This window comes from Gadus morhua, chromosome 12 (assembly GCF_902167405.1).
Source record: "Gadus morhua chromosome 12, gadMor3.0, whole genome shotgun sequence".
Taxonomy (NCBI): Eukaryota; Metazoa; Chordata; class Actinopteri; order Gadiformes; family Gadidae; genus Gadus; species Gadus morhua.
The window spans coordinates 22,365,243-22,385,649 of NC_044059.1; the positions used below are offsets into that span (position 1 = coordinate 22,365,243).

At 42.3% G+C, this 20,407-nt stretch overlaps 1 protein-coding gene across 1 annotated transcript in view; it reads left to right on the forward strand.

The window, feature by feature from the left end:
* naaladl2 (N-acetylated alpha-linked acidic dipeptidase like 2) overlaps positions 1-20,407 on the forward strand; it is a 125,214-nt gene that overhangs the window by 35,999 nt on the left and 68,808 nt on the right. The window contains exons 8-9 of the mRNA XM_030371719.1: positions 6,110-6,202; positions 17,596-17,783. Coding sequence (XP_030227579.1) covers positions 6,110-6,202; positions 17,596-17,783 — 281 coding nt within the window. The remainder of the gene's footprint in view (positions 1-6,109; positions 6,203-17,595; positions 17,784-20,407) is intronic.

Genomic DNA, 20,407 nt, shown 5'->3' on the forward strand with positions numbered 1-20,407 from the left:
TATACTTGCAATTGGAGCTACAAATGTTGATACGCTGTACACATCTATGAATAGCGAGGGCAGGTGTCTTGTCTGTCTGTCTGTCTGTCTGTCTGTCTGTCTGTCTGTCTGTCTGTCTGTCTGTCTGTCTGTCTGTCTGTCTGACTATGTGCATGCATTCACCTACCTGTGTTTGTGCGCATGCTCTGGATCTATGCCAACAAGGATGAACGGAAACACTGCCCCAATTCAGTGAAATGGAGCCTGGTTAGTGAATTGCAAAGAGCCCAAGAGTGTATCACAGGGAGATAGAGAGAGATGTGGCCAACACCATTAGAAGGTAATTCCCGCTATCGAGAGTGTAAATCCCCTTTTATCTCCCCCCAATCACCCAAGGGATTCTTTGCCAATGGCCTCTTTCTTATCATCTCTCTCTCTCTCTCTCTCTCTCTCTCTCTCTCTCTCTCTCTCTCTCTCTCTCTCTCTCTCTCTCTCTCTCTCTCTCTCTCTCTCTCTCTCGCTGCATATGTATCAGGCCCATTATCCTACATTTGACTGGTCTTTTTCCCATTGGACTCGATTTGAAACACACACACAAATGTGGGCGCGCACCAACACACACAACCTCACACACTTATGCACAAAACACATAAACGCACACACACACCCACATCTACACATACAGACCTATATAAATATTAAGATGATATCCCCAAGGGTAAAAACTGTGACTATTGTGGGATGTAGATATGTTGACCCATCAAGGGGTGTGCAGCATTTATTTGACAGAGGATTTATACATAGGTTTAAATCTGAAAATATGAGACAGTCGACTATCATGTATGTACTGGATAATGTAGATATTTGGTCAAAAAAAAATTTATGCTTGTTAAACAACATATGTGCGAAAAACAATAATTCTTTCAACTCAATAGTTGCCAATATTATTCGAATTGTAATAATTGTAGATTGAAGTGTAGAAATAGCTTTACTAAATAGCTTTAAACACAAGGCCACCTCCTCGACCCTGCACTGCAACGTACAGCGTTACTCTTGTATCCCAGCAGCTGAATTTCTCTTTACTGGTTCGTCTATCTGTCTCCATTACCCACTCGCCCACCTGAGGAAGCACTCACTGACTGGACCACTGCCTTCTGCCCCGCACCACATCGCCACGCATTCACGTACAGATACACAAACACACATGCAACCCCGCAAACATGCACACACAGATACACAAACACACAGGCCCTCACACAAACATGAACAGATACACAAACACACATGCACACCCACTCACTTGCACACACAGATACACAAACACACAGGCCCTCACACAAACATGAACACACAGATACACAAACACACATGCAAACCCACAAACATGCACACACAGATACACAAACACACATGTCTGTAGATAGACAAACACACATGCACACACACAAACATGCAAACACACATGCACACACACAAACATGCACTCACAGATACACAAACACACAGGCCCTCACACAAACATGAACAGATACACAAACACACATGCAAACCCACAAACATGCACACACATATACACAAACACACATGCCTGTAGATAGACAAACACACATGCACACACACAAACATGCAAACACACATGCACACACACAAACATGCACTCACAGATGCACAAACACACAGGCACACATAGAAACATGCACACACCGATAGACAAACACATGAACACACATACACACACGCTCACACACACACACGCAAACACACACACACCCACAGAAGCACACACACATTCACAGAGAGGCTGTTCATCATGCCTGTACACCACACAGACCTGGCCTTATCTAACATGTCATGGCCTTGGTTTCATTGATTCCCTTTAGAGACTGAGGGTTACATTAGTGTGTTAATGTGTGTGTCCATCCCTATTACATGTGACAACAAGTAGTTTTTGAACTGGAGGCGACAGTCCAAATATATCCCCAAATAGCACTTACAAGAGTGTGTCTCAAAGGAGTTATTGTTGCTCCGCTAAAGGGGGAAAAAAAATCTCTTTTTCATGTTTGTAACTTTTGAATGAGGTAAAAGTATTGATGTTGTTGTTTAGGTGGTTAAATGTTGATAGCAGTTGTAAGTCGAAACAATGAATGGAAAAATGCTTCGATTTATTCTGGAGGAAAGCAAGTAGCAATATCTTCTGGTGCTAAAGTGCTGAAAATATTTCTTTGGATTTGTGCCTATTTTGACTCAATATATTTGTATATATTTTTGTATACAAAAGTTGTCTTTCATGGGCATGGGTCTACTTTATTGTCCCATTCACAAATCCCTATGTATCCACAAATCCTAAGAATACTTAGGATTTGTGCGGTGAAAAGTCGTTTTCACAGCCATGTCTGTGAATCGACCTATCGTTCTTTTGTGCGATTCATACGTCATTAAAAATTATATCTATAGGATTTCTCACTTGACATAAAAACTCAATGAATTTAAGTCTTGCCACCAGCTGCGTGCTCCTGTGTGTGTGTGTGTGTGTGTGTGTGTGTGTGTGTGTGTGTGTGTGTGTGTGTGTACGTGTGTACGTGTGTGTGTGTGTGTTGGTGTGTGCGGTCCAAACAGACGATTCTTATAAGGTGAGCATTAAGAGAAAGAGGAACAACATTAAGAGCAGAAAGAAAGTGAGGGCGAGAGACTACCAAGTGCAGTGATGGAGAGATTAAGGGAGCAATGTAATCTTTCTCCCATCGATTGGCTAAACCTTTGACCACTGTTGGGGATGGAGAGCGCTATCAATTGTTTTCATCTGAGGGGCCTTTATTCTCTTCCCCGGCTCTTTGTTAATTCCTTTTCTCCCCATTTCGTCTCCTTATAATTCCCATTAAATTAGAGCCGGCTCTATTGGTTGGCCATTGGTTAATTGCTTGGGGGGGCACAGTGGGGATCTACCGATCTTAAAGAGATGACTTGTTGGGGGGGACGCCACTCACACACTCTTAGTGCCCGCAGGCTTTTTTTTCTAAGTGTGTGAGTGTGTTGTGTCCATGTCTGTGTTGGGACTGTGCAGTGAAGTGTTTGTACATTGGTGTGTTGTTTGTGACAATGTTACGCGCATACCCATCCCCTATTCAGGCACCAGAAAGGAGATGCGCGTCGAGAGGCTCACACCAGCTACCTTGATGGCTGAGTCCAGACGGCCCCTACTTCCACCGCAGGATAGAACTAAGCGGATTCCTGCAAGTCTGCCTCCGGCACAATGCCAAATCCTTTAAGGTTGTGCTTTCGCCCCGCAGACTCATTCATCTTTCTTTAATTATAATTGCAGAACCATCTCCCCCTCGCTTTCGCTCACTCTCTATTCACAAACGGCAAAAGCATAGCACATTTCCTCAGTAATTACAGCGGCAGGGCACAGAGGGGGCGAGAGAGAGAGAGAGAGAGAGAGAGAGAGAGAGAGAGAGAGAGAGAGAGCAGAGAGCAGAGAAATGCAGAACAATGTGAAAGCGCTTTATAGAAAAAAGGACTCTGAGGCCCCTTAATTACACTGCTATTGATTGCTCTGTGCAGGTTCCCTACATTCACTTATTGCTGCCCTCCCCTCCACCACCACCGCCCTCGCCTCAACTCTACTCTCAGTCCCCCACGAGAGGCAACGCTGAAGCATCTGAAATCAGCTAGCGTGGTTCTATATCAGCTCTTTTCATTAGCGTCACGTATATCTCTGGGAGTTCGCAGGTGCATTGTTGTTCAGCGGTTGTTTATCGCTTTGAGTGATTAATTTTCCATTTGCAAAATATGGGCAAAATGACTTTAGTTCAGAGCCTTTTGTTGCTCCTCGCCGGGGAAAATATGGCCCGTTCTCTGCGGGAGAGATGTTTATGGTGGTAGTAACTGTCTAGACCGAGGCTGCAATTCATCGCCATAAATATGGTGCCGTAACACCAAATTATAGTCCCTCATTATATTTCACAATAATTTAGCAAGAATGCTGATAGTTTCAAAAGGCGGACCTGATGTTTCCAGCTGTTTGTAGTGTAATCTGAGGTGTTAATGGGGATGTTTCACCTGCAAATGAATCGGTGTGTGTATATGTATATATATGCCGTCCTGACATCAAGAGCGAATATGAAATATACTTGGTTTGCCTTGCGCTCCATAACAACATCATGGAATCCCCTTTCTACAATTCCCAGTGAGGCCACATTTAGTGATGTAAGGCACACACTACAAAACTTTTTAAATCTTAGGACATTATCTCAGGCCATCTCACATTTCCTGTGCTCACAGGGTGCAGATTGCACTCCAAATCCAGGAGTTGGGAGACTTATGTACAGCCAGCCAGTAACAAGAGACAATCAATGAATGCTGCGTTGAGTGATTGCTGGTCAGTAGAACAAAATCAGAAACCAGTAAATCAAACATGTTGGCAAACAGCCAACATGAAACCAACTTTACTGCAGTAAGGTAGTGAGGGGCGAGCGTAGAGCGAGAGTGGTTGTCAGAGACCCAAGTGTCATTTAAGTCTGGGAACATGAGGACTCTGACATTCTCCTATGTGACCAAATCAGAGCATGCAGCTTTGTGATTCCTTTCCAATTTCCTTCCGATTGCTGAAACCAGTTTATGACACAAAACTGCCTCTGATAGTATATTGCGTACACCCTATCATAAAGAAGAGGCCAAAGCGACCAATAAGAACGCAGCTGTAAGGCCCAGGTCGGGATTGCACTGCAGTCGGTGACGCCTCGTTTCTGCGGAAATGTCAAAAAAAGGAAGTCGTCGTGGCACAGAATTTCTTATTCAAACTCCTGGAAAACTTTAAGCGAGGCTCACCTCCTCACCTGCAAAAAGCAGCCCCCTTCTGTAAAGCGATCCATCATGAAGACTGCGCTGGGAATTACTCGGTGACGAATATCTCTCTCCCTCCGCTCGCTCTCTCTGCGGAGTGCGGCTGCAGATTGGATACACAAACGGGACCACATGTTCTTTCCCAGTGCTCTTTAGCCAAAGTCATTTGTGTTGGTGTCACACATAATAAATGGCTCTACGTGGTACCTGTGAGAAGACGGGCAGTGAATTTTGTAACACGTATTAAACAAGGATTTGGAAGGGCAACGGTGGGTGTGTGTGTGTGTGTGTGTGTGTGTGCGTGTGCTGGTGTGTGTTTCGGGGGATAACAGAGTTGGTGAGGTGTTGTATTGCGTGCCTAGCTGAGGAATGCATGGAAAACATCCCCGTGAGTATGTGGTCTTACTTCCTGTCTTTGTTGTTGTTTTGTCTTGTCTTGTGGGTTAAACCACTTCTCCTGGCTGCGAACAAATTTGCCCTCGTGGGACATCTAATAAAATCTTGAATCTTGAATCTTGGGAGCTCATGTCAACACGGCACCTAATAATGGTCAAGATTATTATTGATGAAGATCTAGATAAACATCTTGACCTATACATCGTTTACAGGAAAGTCCCAACTCACTCCAGTCCCCTCAGCCCCTCCACGCAGTGTTTTATTGACTATTATAATTATATCATTATTAACCCTAACAAAATGGAAGAGCAAATGTATCACTCCGAGGAGTTATGGAGAGAGAAGTAATAAACAGAAATAGAGACAGATAAAACAACATTAAGAGTCTTGGAGGGTAAAACCAAATAAAAATGGAGAGAATATTAATTGAAAGACAAGAAGAGAGATATATTGATGTCTCCCTCTGGTCATCTGTATCTGTTATTAGTATGCTTGTTCCATCCTATAATAACCTTTGTTCACTAATGGGCTAGGGTTTACAGCAGGAAAGGCAAACATACTTGTGCATGTATGTATGCACACCTAATTTCTGCATGTATTGGGATATCCTATTACCCATTGCTTTTAGCTTAATGGTAACAACGACCTTTGACCCGTTTGACTAAACACTATTATTCAGGATTAAAACTTTACGGGGCGAGGGATGGACAATGACTTTCCCATTTGCAGGCCAGCCCAATAATTATGTTATTCAATAAAACTGAATAGTCCTGTTTAGACACATTCGATGATCATTTGTGTATGTATATGTGTGTGTTTTGCCAGAGGGAGAATTGTACTGTGAGTGTATAAATGTCATGTTAATCCCCACATCTCTGCTTGTAATTCTCAGAGATGAAAAAGGTCAGACTCACCATTGGAAACCAGTGGACCCACAGCAAGATTTACAACCTGGTCGGACACCTGCGTGGTAGAAGGAACTCAGGTCAGCTGACTGTCTGTATTCAATCTTTTGAACTGACACCTTAGAGTTCATTGCGCTTTTGTCTTTACACATAGCCTGGTTATTACTTCGGTCAAAAGATATTTATTTCGGAGATACAATTCTCAAAGGTGTGATCAAGCAAACTATTTATTTTTCTCATAAATGTAAAATGTGTGCTGTTCTTCATCTGTATGCTCTTGCTATTTCGCCTGGAACATTTAAAACACCACAAATACATCTTTCTTATATTACATTAAAGGTATAATAACATTTAGAATAAATGTGAGTACACGAGACCAAAGGGGATGTAAATAGAACTTGAATTCATTAGCTTGTCTTGTCTGTGAACATGAGTCATGTCAGATAGATTTTCTCCGGCAATGTTGATGCATACAACAACTCTCAAATACACATCAGATCTCAATCCACTTCACGGTGTCGAAACACTTAGTTAATTATGTTTTTTATTGAGAGAACCCAATCGGCAGAAATTACATATTATATCGTTTGTTTTGTGTTTTATGTTTGCGCCTTCCAGTCTGAATCGGTAGGCCCCATTGCCCAAACAGAGCAACATTTGAACCCGATTACTTTATTTATTACTCAAAAGGTAACCAGATAATAAATCAATGAACATTATCCTATTTAATAAAAAGAAATAATATACCATAAAAGTCGTATTTTTAATTTCTCCAATTCACCCGTATGATCTCCTGTGAATTGCATTTTTGAGTTTTGGCAACAAAAAGTAAATACTGAAATTTCTATATTTTGAGTTAAGGAGACACAATACCTGCAAGTACCCTTCCTAAAAAGCAGCATGTTCGAACACCCACAAAACATTGAAAGACATTGGGTCATTGCTTCCAGCCTTCATTTAACAACACTTCATTTAACAACACAAACACTAGTGTTTTGTTTGCTCTTCCAAACATTGTAATAAGTGACAAGCTGAGGGCTGTTTGCTGCGCTGCACTCGGTGCGGACACTTGGGACATAAAGTACTGAATGAAACAGCATCCATGTCATAGCACCAGCTAACGAATGGCAACACATTAATCCAAGTAGCCCACTTGGCAGCTCTAGGACATGAACAGGCAGCCCATTTGTCATGGAGTGATATTTGAACTGAGATTTAGCTGTTATGCAGATAGACCGGGTAAGAAGTCCCCCACAGATGAAGCCTATAAATGACAGTCAAGTATTGCAACTTCAGTGTGACGTTTGATTCTGTTTTGATTTATGCATTGGATGAACATTTGTATTGTTTCATAATGAAACCTTGATATTGTATCATTAACACATTTTATTGCTTGTTTTGCATTGAAACGTAACGTAATCCTTGTTTCACAAAACGTGCACCATCAACATATGCTTATGCTGACTGGGTTGACACACACAGACCATTAACAAAGGCCATTCTGTCCCCTGAATGAAATAGATGATTTTAATTCAGTCCATATTTGAATAGTCTTTCTCTTAATAAATTGTTTTGGTTGATATAAAGCTGTATGCCCTTACTACGGACCGTTGAGGGGCAGCTATGTTACTAGAAAAGTAGAATTAATTTAAAATATTATGAACCATTTTCCCTCCATTGTCATCGTCATCCATCTTGTCCTCTTCCTCTTCATTCTCCTCTTGCTCGAGCTCCTCCATCTCATTCTCTACCATCCTCTTCCTCCTCCATATCTCCCATGTTTACTCCCATTTTTTCTTAATTTTTAATTTTTTTCCTTTTTATTCCATATAATTTAGTCCTCTTTTCTGTAGTAATATCATCCTGGTCCTCTTCCCTCACTTCATCTTCCTTTTATTTTCTCCTGCTTTCCTAAAAATGTTTGTCCTTTTCTCCCTTCTTTCATCCTCTTTTGTTTTCTTAAACATTTATTTTCACTCCTGGTCTTCCTCTCTTTCTTTCCGTTCCTCCACTTCCTCTGCATAATCTCTGTGGGGGTCCTCCGCCCACGCTTTGCATGGTTGAATCTGATTGGTTTGGCCATACCCATCGTCGACTTACGAATCATATACTTCCTTATATATGCGGCTCAATGATGACTCATTTTGTTTGGTTCAACGCTTGAAAGAAATCAATCGGCACATCGTGGTTTCCCGCAGCTGTCAATAGGCGAGTTGCAGCACCCCCGCTAAAGACCAAAGCGGTCAAACTAATTACCTTTTCCCAACGTTCACTTCCTTCCTGTCAACATCTGCATCAAACTCGACAGCAAGAATGGGCTACTATTATCGTATTATACTTTATGATAGGCTTGTACAATGTAGGCCCTCCGTCGTCATTATGAAACATCTATGAAATCAAATTGGGGCCTCTGAGGCGGAGAGCTCGGTTGTAATTACGCCCAGTTTTCACATCCGATCCTGACAAAACTCGAGAGTTCAGCGGATTAAAAATGTAAGACACGTGTGAATGAGGCCTTTCAGCGTTTAACAAATGGGGCACCGTTTTTTGCAGAACAGTGAAAAAAATGAAAATGCAGAAAAATGCACAAGGCAGTATAGAAGGAGAGAATGATGTGCAGCTCCAGCATAGATTGCACATAGACTACTGAAGAATAAGTCCCGCCTCCGAGGCTCTGGGTCCCATGTTTAAATGTCTATGGAAAATAACATGGGGGTTTTGAATGATCGTGCATGACAAACTCTGTAGGTGGCGAAGGAGTAAAAGCTGCTCAGGTTTTGAACTACACACTTCTACCGTCTAGATTCCACTTTGGTTTTGGGTTGTCGGGGCCGTTAAAGTAGTTAACTATTATTAATGCTAACCGGGAACTAGTTCTGATCTGCGTAGACTTCATACGTCAAACTTGTTAGGGAGGCGGAAGTTGCTCGCAACCATTCACAACCTAACGTGATTGTCATGATTTCACACGTGATTTCATTGATCTAAAAGTCCTAATCAATGAATCCTAAGAGGTTCGGCCTCTTTTCTCCACGACCCGACTTTTGTTTTAGACCGTGATAAGAGTTTGTTGGCTGTTATCGAGATATTCGATTGATTGTAGATTTTAGCTCATAGATAGTAATATATATATATATATATATATATAGCATAAATATAGTAATAGTATTGACATATTATAGAATGGACAGCGGATTCCAAAATGGCGCCCATTCATTCCTATGAAAACTGCTCGATGTCGCAGGGCAACATCAAGGAGAGATTTGCTTCCGCATCATGGGTGCCTAGCCACGCCCTAGTTCATGACGTATCTTCTTCTGGGCCCCTTGAATCGAGGGACCCGTCCACAGTCCGCTCACACAGCTGCAATACCAGGCTTGGCCACTGAGCACTGGTGGATTGCGGAAGTATGCATTGTTCCTGGGGGCTTGGCTCTGGTGCCATTTCGGTGAAGACAAACTATGAAACATTGCCGTTGCTATGCAACCTTGACTGGGAGAGTCTTGACGTCTTAAGTCAGTGCAGATCGGCGTTAGCATAATGCTTCTTCATAATAGTTAACTACTTTAACGGCCCGAGAATCCGAAACCCAAGTGGAATCTAGATGGAAAAAGTATAGTTCAAAACCTGAGCAGCTTTTACTTCTTCGCCACCTACATAGTTTGTCACGTACGATCATTCAAAACACCCATGTTATTTTCCATAGACATTTAAACATGGGACCCAGAGCCTCGGAGGCGGGACTTATTCTTCAGAGGTCTATTGGTCTGGTGGAGCTGCTGTCATTTTCTTCAGCTAAAAGGCGTGATCATCGGGCCTAGTTCAACTGACTATGTACGCAATTGGCTGCTTGCCGCCACTTCCCTGTCGTCATTGTGTTAAACCAGCCAATAGCGCGCCGGGGGGGGGGAGAAACCAGCTTGATGATTGGCTCCCACAATAACGTATCGGAAGCAGAAAGAAATGTATTGCTCTTCTCAAGACCCTTCTGCAGAGCGAATTCAAATCGCCGGCAGAATGGGCGGGGCTACCCAGTCTATTATTTTGGGGCATCTCTAATGGTTTAGAAATGCTGAGCAAACTTTAGAGGTATTTTTTCATGACATAGTGTTCCCTTCCAGACTAAATGTCTAGAATGTGCTCCACTTTGAAAATACAATTATGGGATGGTACCATTGCCAATACACAATAGGGTTATCAAATGAATAAGGACATTTGTGGAAAGCAAAACATAACTCAGCAAATTGCAATTTGCTGAGTCAATCCGCCACCCCAACAAAAGGAACATTGAATAACTTATGGGCTTTTCCCTCTAGAAGCCGGCAAAGCTGTAGACTCAATTAGCATCCCCATCCTCCCCAATGCAATTTCCCGCTATTATGCATGCAAAATTTTCCTGACAAAACGGTTAGACTATTGAAGACGACGTCGCCTAAATGTCCTGTCTATCAAAGATTTGAATCGTCACAGATTTGTGGTCACGCCCAATAATCTCTATCTCTCCTGGTCTCTCCTATTCCTTTATAGTCTTTCTAATCTCTTAGCATATGTCTTCCCTCCTCCATTCATCCTTCTCTTCATCTTGTCCTCCTCCTGCGTCTCCTCATAATTCTCTCCCCCCTCCTTGTCCTCTTGCTTCCTCCCATCCTCCCACAACTTGTCCTCTCCCTCCCTCTTTTTCCTCCTCCTCTTCCTCCTCACTTTCTCTGTGTTTCTTGTCATGCTTATGTTATCCCCCTCCTTCCTTCTCTTTGACTTCTCGTAGTTCTCCTATCCTTCCTGCTCCTCCTCCTCCTCCTCCTCCTCCAGTTGCTACCCATCGTTATCTTGGTCTCGCGCCTTCTCTTCTTTATAGTGAAGACTCTTTTGCCTCTCCTTCCTCTCTCTTTTTGTCTGCCTTATCTTTGTGGTCCCATGCTTTATAGTACTTCCTCCGTAACCCTTCTATTTTTTTACATTTATTCCTCTATTTCACCATCTCCTCTCCTGCACCCTCCTCTCCTTCCTCCTACAGTCCTCCCTCCCTCCCCTCCAAAGGACTCATCCCCAGGGTGTGAGAGGGGGTAACAGCATCCCCCGCCTGCCCCTCTATGCAGGAGGCTGTATCAGGAGTAAACCACCTCTTGAGGAGGCTCTCTCCTCTCTCTCCTCCTGAATTCACAGTCGTGAAAAAAAACGTCTAAAGACGTGCTAAAGATCTTCCATCTGAAAAACATACATCTGTGCAAAATCCAGAACAAAATATTGTGACCTATCAAGTCATATTGAAATTGAAAAGTGATTACAACATTCACACACACGCACACACACACACAAACACACACACATACAAACCCAACACGCGCACTCCCAAACACACACATACAAACCCAACACACACACACACACACAAACATGTCTATCCAGACAGTTGTATCCAAGCAACAGCCGAGCAGGATCGTTCAACACACGTTGGAGGCAGGAAAACACACTGGAGAGATGGTGGACGGGGTGCGGCAGGGGACGCAAACCCCTACTAGCGCTTTCTGCTTTGTTCAGTAAAAAGCACTGTGGAAAATGAAATAAATAATACTGTAATATTATTTGTAATGGTGATGGCACTAAATGGCCCATTAGAGGGAACAAAAGAATGCAGAGGGTGTTTACCATTTGGGCATTCACCAGGACAAAGTTGGAACGTACAAAATCTGATCTTTCTCATGGAAGGGATATTCTTCTGTGTTCGTTCTCTTATCGAGTAAGAATTAATCATCTCCACATTCAAATGAGCTTAGCCCCCTAGCCTACACGAGCCATTAACAACACTTCATATATTACCCAGTACGGATGTCTTCGGGGAAATCAACATGGACCTGTTTTCTTATTATTCTTCTAAGTCCTGTAAGAAAAAGTTTTTCATCAAAGTGGCTGGATGCTTCCCTCCTAATGCATGCACATTTAAAGTAGCAAAGACAGACACACACACGCACAAAGACACACACAAAGACCGACAGACATACACACACGCAAGATACACAAACACGCACAGACACGCATAAAGACACACACACGCACACACACACGTGTTCAAAGACACACACACAAAGTTCCAGGCACACACACACACACACATAAAGACACAAAGACCCGCACAAACACACACGTTCAAAGACACACACACACACACACCCACACACACACAAAAACACTCACAGACACATACACACACATGCACAGAGACACACACACACACACCATGATGCTTCAGGCTCCTTTGTAACTTCTTACATGTTCTGCACTGAAAGAATGTCTGAGTGAGGATTCACAGTAGGATCCTGCAGGCATGGTGTTGATCAAACAGAACATTCATCCAGTAAGCACGCACACACAAACAGCCGGCAGTTGATTTTTTTGCTTTCTATTTTAAAGGCCACATATTACACTTGTCACAAGTGATGCTTTACATGTCATCTTAAATGTGTAAACACATTGTGTGACAGCGTGCCTCGAGAGAAAGCTGCCACTCAAACGCTCTCCCCACCACACCTTCTCAGGTAGCATCCTGATACCCAAATCCGTGTCGTTCTTCTCTCTCCTGGTCCGTGCCACCGGCTTGCACAGCCTTCATAATTGTTTGTTGTGTGCTGTTGAAAGATCGCGCCCAGCACGCAAAGAATCTGCCAGCCCTCCCCAGCAGCAGATGTGTCTCGCCATGGATCTGTAGCGATCGAGAAATCACAAGAAAACCTTTCAAATAGAGGGGGATGTGTCTGGATGGCAATGTTTTGGTTTATTAAGTCAAACTTAACCTTTGAATGCTGTTTACTTACCCTTTAGCTATTGCAGTACAAATGAGCTCAAGACAAGTTTTTTTCATTTTTTGTGCTTACCAGAATCTACTTGATCTTTGATAATCATTCATCTTAGATTTTATTCCTCCATTTTTCCAAGTAAGGTTACAGATTAGTTCAACCCGTCAAATGTTTTCGACGGTATACAGCAATATATTTAAACTTACTGGAAACCAATAAATCATTCATTCGCTTCTGAAGGTTATTACATTAGGATATATATTAGGCATCAAAACAGCTTGAGGGTGATAAAATTCAGTCTGTCTATTTTTGTTTTCAAACTATTTGGGTGGAGTCAAAAGTTTGAACCCTTTACATCAACAACACATAGCCTCTCTTTGCACCTCAAGCTGATTGGCTGAAACCCCATACATTGACACTCCTTTTCCCTGCTCCTTCATTACCACTAGGAAAGCAGTGTTATTTTTTAATCTTGGCCAATTGCTTGATTTGCCAGGCAATAGCTTGTTTAAAATACTTGTTGTTCTTGTTTAGAAGATGGTTCATTGGTCGCAATCTTACTTGGCATAAAATCACAAATATGGTTCAGTATTCTGCAGCTGTTTTTTTCAATTGGGTAAAAACTGTGTGTACCGCACACTGCAAAATGTCAAGCCTCAATAACTTTTCTTTTTAGAACCAATAATTGTAAGACAACACATGTTGTTGGCATCTAGAGCTTTTCCTTGTCCTTTCTTTCCCTCACAAATGTGTATTTTACTTTATGAATCATACTCCTCATTAATAGATCACAGTTTGTAAGATTTTTATTGCATCAAAGCGGCATGTGTTTGCTATGTCTGGCCTGGACTTATTGTTTACACTTGGAAGTTGGGTGTGAATAAGATGTCTGTATGCAGGCATGTTAAACGCTGTGTAACGCATCACAATAGTTAACAAATGTATTCACGGTGGATGAGGGGACGTATTTTCACAGCAGGGACTGCATGTGCTAGCACATGCTGTATGCACGCACGCAGGCATGCTATGAGTGTGTTTGTTCACGTTTAAGGTCACACATTATACCACCAGGTGTGGGACTGATCAAAAGCCGTTAAAAGCCGAAAATCTGCCTCTTCTGACATTTCAAGTGGGCGTGTCCACCTAGATGCGTGCTGCATAGATCAGCCTACTACCAGCCTACCCAGGAAACTGTAGCAAGCGTTGCTCATCTATCCATCATACAACTAGGTGGACACACCAACTTGTGGTGTCAGAACAGGCAGATTTTAAAAACGGCTTGTAATGGCTAATCACACTCACACCTGGTGGTATAATATAGGACCTTTAATTGAGGATATTGTTCCATTTGAGCTGTTATTGCAGTCATCAATGATGGAAACACAAACTTGTAACAGTTGACCCCTGCCACACATCACCTTGGCGGCTTTATCGGGCACCTCTGACCACCGCCACACAGGTTGATGATGTTAAACTGCATTAATGCAGTGTTGTTACAGTCAGAGTGGGGGTTCAGTGCTGGCCTGTCACAGCTCTCCAGAGTCTGTGTGGTGATGGCTGGTTTGACCTGTGTGCATTGATTGTCCAATGCCCACGGTGTAAAGCCTCACCCAGCCACAGTGTCTGATCCATCTGATTCTGAACCAGCCTTCAACCACACACACACAATCCAGATATATGGATTCCACAAACTGCAATCCCTGCCCTAACCCATGACCTATGAGAAACTGTATAAGATCACAATGTAAATAAACAATGGATCCCATTTCATTTCGATGCGAACGCGTGGGAGGCGGTAGTGTTTTAACGATTTATTCCTCAAAAGGACAATTCCTTAGCAAAATCACAAACAATTTATCGCTACTGCTTGTTTTAAATCATGAACATTGCATCAGAATCCCAATAACTTCCCGTCCCGGCATCGATCCTCTCTCAGTGAAGGATGGCGGTACCGTTTAACATATTGAATTACAGCAGAGTTCAGTTCCTTCTCCTTTATCGCCCAATACATTCTTCCATTATTTCAACCGAGGAAAAATAACAAAACCCTTCCCGTTGTGCATGGCCTCGGGAAGGGAATGAATGAGGGTTCAATAGCAACACGTTGTAAAAAAAGCCCTTTCTTTCTGGAGATTTGTAGCCCATATTACCTGCTTTACCGGCAAATTATGGCTTGCTAATATCATATTATAAATCAGCTTGGTAATATATTTCTTTCGCCGCTTCCACCAGCCAGACATCGGATGTGGCAGGTCGCCACATACTGTAGAGAATATACCTCTAAATAGCCTCTTAGTGTGTGTGTGTGTGTGTGTGTGTGTGTGTGTGTGTGTGTGTGTGTGTGTGTGTGTGTGTGTGTGTGTGTGTGTGTGTGTGTGTGTGTGTGTGTGTTCGTGAGTGCGCGTGCTCTCTCATTAATGAGATATGGGGTAGGTGAGGCAAAGACAAGATAAGGGGCCGACAAGACCAGATAAAGGGTAGACAATTAAAAAGTGAGTAGGGGGCAAGAGAAGAGGCGGTTGAGCTAGATCATTTTGAAAAGCCATTCGTAAAGGACATCATATATTTCCATATGACCTGAGTTAATAGCGCCACCATGGCCCACTCGGCTGAAAAGACCGAATGAGTAAGAAGCCGAGATGAAGTGAAAAGAAGCACATATGAGTAATGGTTCAACGATAAGGCAACGTTTTGATGAACTAATTTGGTTGAATCCCTCAAAAGTAAGGTCATTGAAGTTATTGCCGCATATACTTTTTTGCGAAGGTAAGATTATAGATGAGTAAAGAGTGAAGAGTGAAGAGTGAGAGCAGAAAATAACAGAATATACTTCCCGCCATTGAATTTCCCGTGCCTGTGATTGACAGGAAAATGGATTCTCCAAAACCAATCAATGAAGAGATTCCCTGAAGAGTAGGGAGTGATCTAAAATCAAATGTCTCATACAGAGGAAGGTGTAGTCAAATCAAAACAGATATTCACACAGAGCATTTGACTCGATAAATGCTGACATATGTCTTTTCTAAAAAATTACACTAAAATAATAGTTATTACATTTTACCTTCAGCATCTTTGAGTTAAAGATAGACCTATGAATGCAGTCTAAGATGAAGGAGTATCCTAAGCTGTGTTCACAGTGTTCAAATCAATTTTAATATGTAATACAATGTAATATACACAGGCTATGAACGCAATCTCTGAAATGCGTGTCTATTCAAATAGGGGAATCGTAGGTGGAAGAAGCGATAGACGGTGTGAAGCAGGAAAGTTCAACTGAAAAAAATTAAACGAAAAAAATCTGGAGCGAGAAGAGCACCCAAAAGCAGACATTGTTCAACAGAAGCATTTGTCACGCAAGGGTAAAAACACTGTCTCAGCACCCAGAACCACCAGCTCTTCCATCAGGGCACACACTCTCTGGCACGCACACGCACACTCACGTACACACTCGCACACTCACGTACACACTCGCACAAACTCATACGGTTGCACACACTCTCTCTCAAACTCTCAAACCCACAGACACACACCCTCACCCGCACACCAGAACAGATGGAACACACACACACTCTCATACACACACACACACACACACACACACACACACACACACACACACACACACACACAGACACACACACACACACACACACAGACACAGACACACACACACACACACACACACACACACACACACACACACACAGACACACACACACACACACACACACACACACACACACACACACACACACACACACACACACACACACACACACATATATATATTCATGCACTTGCAAGGATATGTGGTTAAAAAAAAAATATCAGGTGAAGGGTGGCAGAAGTGCAAAGTGCAGCTGCACTTGCAGTCCATGGGTTTGATCCCCTGCTTTTTGTAATGCTGTGGGACTTTTAAAGCAGCAGTGTGCTAAGTTCTTACTCAACCAAAAGTTGAGTTTTCATGACGTGTCCCTCAAGTTTCAAATGAACCAAGTGTTGTTCATTCCCCGCAGCAGTTACTCCATCAAACACCAGTATCTTCCAGTTCATTTACACAGGAGGGAATGCCTTCCTGCTGTAATAAATCAAAAACCTTAGCCCCAGCCCCTGGTATTATTTATGTCTATTTCCCTCTCTTTGCCTTCTACCCTTTATTGCTAATATTTACCCAGAAGTTGTTTGGAAATAACTGACTCACATTTTTGTAAAATTTGCACAAAATACAAGTTAAACCAATGAACTATGGAGTCAGTGATCTGCGATTGCAACAGTTGAATGTTTGTTTAAATGAAAAATGAGTCGACCTGTGTACTGACTTACTGAAATTATTTATATATGCTTTTAATTATGAGGTTAATTTATCAGTAATTCAGTGTAGCGGTAACAATAGCGTTTCTAGATCCATGATCGTGTTTTTATTACATGCATCATTTACTTTGATAAATGTACAGGCAATTATTAAGTCACCGAAATGAGCTTATAATCTTTTCCAATACGAGTGCTTTTGTTTTTTCCATTACCTCCTGTCAGTGATAAAGTACTGGGTACACGCTAATTAATGTTATACAGCCCTAAGCCAAGTCAAGCTTTGAGAGAAGGGAATGGAGAGAGAGCAGGGGAGAGTCAGCTATCATTACAGTGTGTACATTTTCTACAGTCCATTTTCCCGCTTTTTCCAGATCGCCATGTGCTGGTCGGCAGCCATCATGACAGCAGTCAGGGGGGCGGGGCCCCAGCCATTATGACACAACTCATCTCCACCATGATGGAGCAGGCCAAAGGGGGCTGGGCCCCGGACAGGACCACTGTGTTTTGCTCCTGGGGGGGGGCCTCCCTGGGTCACATCGGGTCCCTTCAATGGGGTCAGGTGAGGTTATTTGTGTTTTAAGAGTGGTGAATGAAGCCTTGAATAATTGCTTGTAGCTTTAAATGTTGATTTAATCACTTATGGTGAGATAGCTTACCAAACAGCCTAAAACGTTTTGGTAACCTTAAGACCTACACAGCTTGAAGAGCTACATGCATCTCTGTGGAAATGGAATGGGCCTTCTGGTTCAAGTAATAAAGTGTCCTGAGCTGAGCAGGTGGTGTGTGTGTGTGTGTGTGTGTGTGTGTGTGTGTGTGTGTGTGTGTGTGTGTGTGTGTGTCTGTGTCTGTGTGTGTGTGTGTGTGTGTCTGTGTCTGTGTCTGTGGATGTTTTCAGCATGCAAATGTAAAGCACTTGTCATGGCTCATGGCTATAGTGGCTCTACACGAAGGAAGTCCATTAACCATGTTAATGTGTCTGGAAGGACCTGACTCACACTTGGTTCCTACCTAACATTTGTCATTGGGTTGACACACACATTATGCGTGTGTCTATGTGTCTGTTCTCTTTGCTCAAATCTATCTCCTGAAAATGTCCCTTGTTTCTCTGTAAATAATATATGAGCACTGTTGGCGGAATCAATAGTATCAAGTAAAAGAAATGGGTGTCACAATCATAAGATTTTCTAAATTTGCAACAATGTGAAAAAGGTCCTTTATATTTGTGATATAATGAAAAAAATAATTCAAATTGTAATGATGTTTATTTTATGAAACAATTTTGATCAATCTTCCGTGCCAAATTTACAATATTTAGTTTGTTCATTGTCAACTGCAGTAATACATCTTTATGCATTATACAACTATTATATAGTGTCTTTAATGACAACATTAATATTACTGATCATAGGCCTATCCATAATGAAGATACTAATCCTGTTTGAAATACTATAGACTTTGTTGTATTACTGACAAAAAAAAAGGGGGTTTAGATCTAGCATAATTAACCTTAGCATAATAGGTTAGGTTAATTCAAATCTTACCAGCTGGGATTGTCTAAATAGGCTTGTGGTTTGTTGCCTTTGTAGCTGTTGTGTAGTAAGTTCAAAGCTGCTCATGTTGTGCCGCTGTGTAGACAGTGACTAATTAAAAGAGAAACAAATAATGCAGATGCTTCCATACGGCTGATCTACATGATACGATTGATTCTTTGGCAGCCTTCAATGCTCTGGGCATGTATACCAATGCTGAGCAGGCCCTGTTGACCACAATTTGGATCTAAAGGACCAAAGAGCCAAGTGACTGTAAAAAGAGGGTTCAATAGGAACAGTTCCGGCAGTCTGCACGTAAGTGTCGAGCAAAGCACCTCACGCTAAGTGTGGCCTCCAGAATATTGCCTGCCAAAATATTGCCAGTGCAGCATTTTCACCTCATGAAATGTCATAAACAGCCAAAATGGCTGCCGCTGATGTGTCAAACAGTTTGATGCTCTGTCTCTCTGATTGACTTCAGGGGCATTTTGGTCTGCTCCCCTGTTGATTATACCCATTGGAAGTCAAAAATGAACTGAGAGGTTCCAGACAAAAATTTGTCCAGCAATGTCGGGCGGCATTAACCCCTAATTCTGAGGAGAAAGGCACGGGAAAGAAAGGCGATGTTAAAGAGGATGGATTCTTCTTCTAAGAGGAAAATATGTGTTTGCTTTACTTTCCACCAGATTCACGGGGAATCATAATTTTATTATTTTTTTCGGCTAGAGCAGAACAGCACCACATAGTTATTGAATGTGATCGGCTGGAGATTTGTAAACAATGGTTTTGTTCACAGTTCATTACTGTCCAGATTCCGAACGTCAGGAGGATGTAAAGTAAACCCTAGCCACTGCTTTACAGAGAGGCGCTCATAATCTAGCCTTTTTCTCGACCCTCTGTAGTTGGTGGTAATTGTCAGAGATTGACGTAGCATACTGGAATTCAACCAGGCTACCCGTTTGGCATTGTTGGAGTGGGAGCGTTGTTATACACCCAAACAACTTATCATCGTAGCAAAGATCAGATGAGAAAAACTGTTAAGGACTCCACTGTGATTCCCAACCAGAGAAAGATTTATTCTCCAACAAGCTTGTTAGTCTCACGTGTTCAGGGAAGTGTTCATGAACCTCCACACAGTGAGACCAATCTCGTTAATTTGGACTGATTCTAATGTGTTGTTCTTAAGGCAATCTTGTTCCGCAGCGCAACAACGTGGTATGAAAACAAAGCAATGAGGCCGCCCTCCCCATCAACCAGCATCACGTTCTATTACTTCAATGTGCATAGCGTGCACATTAAAACAGACTGCAGTTTTACCGCCTGCGTCGTACAGCTGGATCGTAAAATTATTAAGCGCCCATTAACGAGGCTGTACAGTGGAAGATTGGTGGCCAATCAAATAACAGTAATTGAGCACTAATTAACATAGACTACTGGCATTGTGTCTAAAAGGTGAATCACGTGGCTTTGTTTACCCACCGTTGTGTTGCGAGCTGTGATGTATCCTTTCATTCTTTGATTGGTTCTGAAGACTACAAGAAATGCATCTCGCCACCAGTTGTACAACTTTACCTATATTTATTCACCTGTATATATTTCACCTGTAACCCTATAACCTCCGCCAACAATGAAAGCCCTTGAGATGCATGTAAAG